Source organism: Salvelinus namaycush, chromosome 16, assembly GCF_016432855.1.
Source record: "Salvelinus namaycush isolate Seneca chromosome 16, SaNama_1.0, whole genome shotgun sequence".
In the NCBI taxonomy this organism is placed as follows: domain Eukaryota; kingdom Metazoa; phylum Chordata; class Actinopteri; order Salmoniformes; family Salmonidae; genus Salvelinus; species Salvelinus namaycush.
The window spans coordinates 47,774,974-47,780,138 of NC_052322.1; the positions used below are offsets into that span (position 1 = coordinate 47,774,974).

Consider the following 5,165-nt stretch of genomic DNA (forward strand, 5'->3'; position numbering starts at 1 on the left):
TTCCCCTCCACACCTCTTCCCCCTCCACACCTCCTTCCCCTCCTCCCCTCCACACCTCCTTCCCCTCCTCCCCTCCACACCTCCTTCCCCTCCTCCCCTCCACACCTCCTTCCCCTCCTCCCCTCCACACCTCTTTCCCCTCCTCCCCTCCACACCTCCTTCCCCTCCACACCTCCTTCCCCTCCACACCTCCTCCCCTCCACACCTCCTTCCCCTCCTCCCCTCCACACCTCTTTCCCCTCCTCCCCTCCACACCTCTTCCCCCTCCACACCTCCTTCCCCTCCACACCTCTTTCCCCTCCTTCCCTCCACACCTCCTCCCCTCCACACCTCTTTCCCCTCCTCCCCTCCACACCTCCTTCCCCTCCTCCCCTCCACACCTCCTTCCCCTCCACACCTCTTTCCCCTCCACACCTCCTTCCCCTCCTCCCCTCCACACCTCCTTCCCCTCCTCCCCTCCACACCTCCTTCCCCTCCTCCCCTCCACACCTCTTCCCCCTCCACACCTCTTTCCCCTCCTCCCCTCCACACCTCCTTCCCCTCCTCCCCTCCACACCTCCTTCCCCTCCTCCCCTCCACACCTCCTTCCCCTCCTCCCCTCCACACCTCCTTCCCCTCCTCCCCTCCACACCTCCTTCCCCTCCTCCCCTCTTCCCCCTCCATACCTCCTTCCCCTCCTCCCCTCCACACCTCCTCCCCTCCACACCTCCTTCCCCTCCACACCTCCTTCCCCTCCACACCTCTTCCCCCTCCATACCTCCTTCCCCTCCTCCCCTCCACACCTCCTTCCCCCCACACCTCTTTCCCCTCCACACCTCCTTCCCCCCACACCTCTTTCCCCTCCTCCCCTCCACACCTCTTCCCCCTCCACACCTCCTTCCCCTCCTCCCCTCCACACCTCCTTCCCCTCCACACCTCTTCCCCCTCCACACCTCCTTCTCCTCCTCCCCTCCCCACCTCCTTCCCTCCACACCTCCTCCCCTCCACACCTCTTCCCCCTCCACACCTCTTTCCCCTCCTCCCCTCCACACCTCTTTCCCCTCCTCCCCTCCACACCTCATTCCCCTCCTCCCCTCCTTCCCCTCCTCCCCTCCACACCTCCTTCCCCTCCTCCCCTCCTTCCCCTCCTCCCCTCCACACCTCTTTCCCCTCCTCCCCTCCACACCTCCTTCCCCTCCTCCCCTCCACACCTCTTTCCCCTCCTCCACTCCACACCTCTTCCCCCCCACCCCTCCTCCCCTCCTCCCCTCCACACCTCTTTCCCCTCCTCCCCATCCACACCTCCTCTTCCCCTCCACACCTCCTCTTCCCCCTCCCCTCTTTCTCCTCCTCCCCATCCACACCTCCTCTTCCCCCTCCACACCTCCTTTTCCTCCCCATCCACACCTCCTCCTCTTCCCCATCCACCCCTCCCCACCTCCTTCTCTTCCACCTCCCCCTCTCCTTCCCCTCCACACCTCCTTCTCCTCTCCACCCTCCACACCTCCTTCTCATCCTCCTCCCCCTCCACACCTCCTCCTCCTCATCATTACACCCTCTTCATCACCTTTTTCTTACATCCTCATCATCATCATCCTCAGTAGTGCATTTTATCCACCTGCTAATATAATAGCCTATAACTGGATGGCACAGGAGAGAACGGGCTCATAATAATGTCTGGAACAGAGCAAATAGAATGGCATCAAACACATGGAAATCATGTGTTTGATATATTTGATACCATTCCACTAATTCCACTCCAGTCATTACCACGAGCCAGTTCTCCCCAATTAAGGTGTCACCAACCTCCTGTGCTATGGTCAGTGTACATAGAAGACACAATGAGCTGGTTTGGGTTTACCTGGTTGGAATCTTGACCCTGAGATAGCGGTCAATCGCGATGGCCAAGAGGGCCAGGATGGAACTTTGCGTCAGTACCAGCACCGTGCACGCGACCATCAGGCAGCTGTAGAAGTGAGTTTGGAGTCCGATGCTGATAGTTATCGCCAAGGGGATGACGAGGGCTCCCACTGCGATATCCGCCAGGGCCAGAGAAACGATGAAACAGAATGTTGTGTCTCTCAACGACTTGTTAATTTTCACCGCCCAGACCACCATCACATTACCCAGGACGGAGAAGACGGCAATCACCACTTCCATGCCGATGTAGAGCGCCTGGGCTGGGGCGAGTGCTTCAGACATCCTTACAGTCTATTATATAGTCCAAATGAGAGAACTAGGTATTATTCCAACAAAAGCTAGCTTGGAAAGCCAAGCCAAGCCAAAATAATCATTTGAGTAGGGTTACACTCCTATAGTGCAAATTGATTTGTGCGTTGTGCGCCCATTCAATGTCCGTTCTACAGTGGCCACATCACTTGGATTATTCAATTTTCACCATACTGACGTTCTGATACACATCCAGTTTGTGAAGCGATTTAGCATCATATGGACACCAAGAAGCAGATCTAGGAATGAATGGCTAGGCCTATTCTTTGACGGTGTAGTAGACTGGTAGTTCAGAGATTATTGTGGTGCGTTGCTGCTCCTGTCCTCGTCCAAAACCCTGTTCCACCGCTTAGCTGGATCCACCTGCGCTCGGGGAAGGGACCTTGCCGCCGAGTATTGTTTATTATTAACCCCTAGGTAATCACTTCATCATCTTCTTCTTAACCTATTTTATCCACAATTTCTCAGTTACCAGTTTTAAAAAAGCACCACTTCAAGATGAAGAAAAATCGTTCTGGAAAGTAATTAGTGGACGAAGTACGAACACTGAGCACACACTGGTTGAATCAACGTTGTTACCACGCAATGAAATTACTTTGAACCAACTTGGAATAGACGTTGAATTGACGTCTGTGCCCAGTGGGCAGAGGTTTCTTTCTCTCCATGCTGTGCAAGGCGGCAGCTCAAATCAAATGCTCAACTGCAATCCCGGTGCCCGTGCCCGTGCGCCGTGCTCTTTCCCGTTGTGCTTTGAGAGTCAAAGCAATGCGTGACCTAAAATATTATTTTCGCTCTTCTTTGTTTTGGTCCCACACGCTCTGATTTCTCCTTCTCTTCTCGGCCGTGGCCGTCCCATAGATGTCTCTCTCTCTTTGTGCCAACGGGCGAATGGCGATTGAACTCACTCTTTGATTTATATAATAGGCTTACTCCGAGGATATCCTAGACTATTTATTTGGGATTGAATTATTCTCCCTCCCACCCCGTACTGCCCCGGTGTCAATTCGATTGTGAAAACGTTACTAACAATCAACGGTTCTCGTTGATTACTCTGTTGTGACAAGGGTGTAAGTGGTTCAAATCAAATCCCTGTGAAAGGAGACTTCGAATAGGAGACAATGGACGAGAGAAAAATAAAAGAGAGGATGTTATGCAGTAGACTGCAGTCCAACTAAAATCAATCCAATTTGATTGGTCACATACACGTGGTTAGCAGATGTTATTGCGAGTGTAGCGAAATGCTTGTGCTTAATTCCCGACAGTGCAGTAATATCTAACAATTCCACAACTACCTAATACATACAAATCTAAGTAAAGGAATGGAATAAGAATATATACATATAAATATATGGATGAGCAATGACCAAGCGGCATAGGCAAGATGCAATAGATGGTATAAAATACAGTTAATACATATGAGATGAGTAACGCAAGATATGTAAACTTTATTAAAGTGGCATTATTAAAGTGACTAGTGATTTAAAGTCTGTATGTAGGCAGCAGCCTTTTTTTGTTAGTGATGGCTGTTTAACATCAGCCTTGAGATAGATGCAATTTTTCAGTCTCTATTTCCCAGCTTTGATGCACCTGTACTGACCTTGCCTTCTGGGTGGTAGCAGGGTGAACAGGCAGTGGCTCGGGTGGTTGTTGTCCTTGATGATCTTTTTGGCCCTCCTGTGACATCGGGTGCTGTAGGTGTCCTGGAGGGCAGGTAGTTTGTCCCCAGTGATGCGTTGTGCAGATTGCACTACCCTCTGGAGAGCCCTGCGGGTGTGGACAGTGCAGTTGCCGTACCAGGCGGTGATACAGCCCGACAGGATGCTCTCAATTGTGCATCTGTAAAAGTTTGTGAGGGTTTTAGGTGACAAGCCACATTTCTTCAGCCTTCTGAGGTTGATGAGGCGCTGTTGCGGCTTCTTCACCACACTGTCTGTGTAGGTGGACCATTTCAGTTTGTCCGTGATGTGTACGCCGAGGCACTTAAACCTTTCCACCTTCTCCACTGCTGTCCCGTCGATGTGGATAGGGGGATGCTCCCTCTGCTGCTTCCTGAAGTTCACGATCATCTCCTTTGTTTATTGACGTTGAGTGAGAGGTTGTTTTCCTGACACCACACTCCGAGTGCCCTCACCTCCCCCCTACAGGCTGTCTCGTCGTTGTTGGTCATCAAGCCAACTACTGTTGTGTCGTCTGCACACTTGTGATTGAGTTGGAGGTGTGCATGGCCACGCAGTCATGAGTGAACAGGGAGTACAGGAGGGGGCTGAGCACACACCCTTGTGGGGCCCCAGTGTTGAGGATCAGCAAAGTGGAGATGTTGTTTCCTACCTTCACCACCTGGGGGCGTCAGCCAGTGTTAGAAGTCTGTAATAATAGCGTTACTACTACTTATTGTTAGTTTTGTTCCGTTTTTTTGGATCCCGATTAGCTCTTGTAGAGGCAGCAGTTACTCTTCCTGTGGTCCACTACAGTAGACTACTTTTATAATAGCTGTGTTTAGATTTTATGACACTGTAAAGACTATTATATTGATTTAATGGTCTTTATCATTACAAATGCCTTTATGGATGCAATTAAATAAGCTGTGTCCATCCTTACCCTTTAGAAATGATCAATTAAATTGAATTGAATGAAACTAAGTTAATTTCCTTATATACGTGATAGTCAGAAATCAACACTGATTTTAAAATGGGTCATTATCATTATAGACAAAATAAGTATATCCAGTGTAGGATCAATGGTCCCAGGATCAATTACTACTTAAGTAGGCCTTCTCGCCCAGGTCGTGCTCCAAATGGCACTCTTTTCCTTAGTACACTACTTTAGGCTGTGGTCAAAAGTAGTGCACTAAATAAGGAACAGGGGGCCATTTTAGATGAATCCCCAGTTTTCTGTCTGTGTTAGAGCAGTGTCTGTGGAACACTCAGCAATGTGAGGTCTGGGCTCACCAGTGAGTG

At 50.8% G+C, this 5,165-nt stretch overlaps 1 protein-coding gene across 1 annotated transcript in view; it reads right to left on the reverse strand.

The window, feature by feature from the left end:
* The window catches only part of LOC120061713 (adenosine receptor A1-like), an 18,030-nt gene extending 15,849 nt beyond the window's left edge, over positions 1 to 2,181 (reverse strand). The window contains exon 1 of the mRNA XM_039011609.1: positions 1,841 to 2,181. Coding sequence (XP_038867537.1) covers positions 1,841 to 2,181 — 341 coding nt within the window. The remainder of the gene's footprint in view (positions 1 to 1,840) is intronic.
* Positions 2,182 to 5,165: the final 2,984 nt, after the last annotated feature.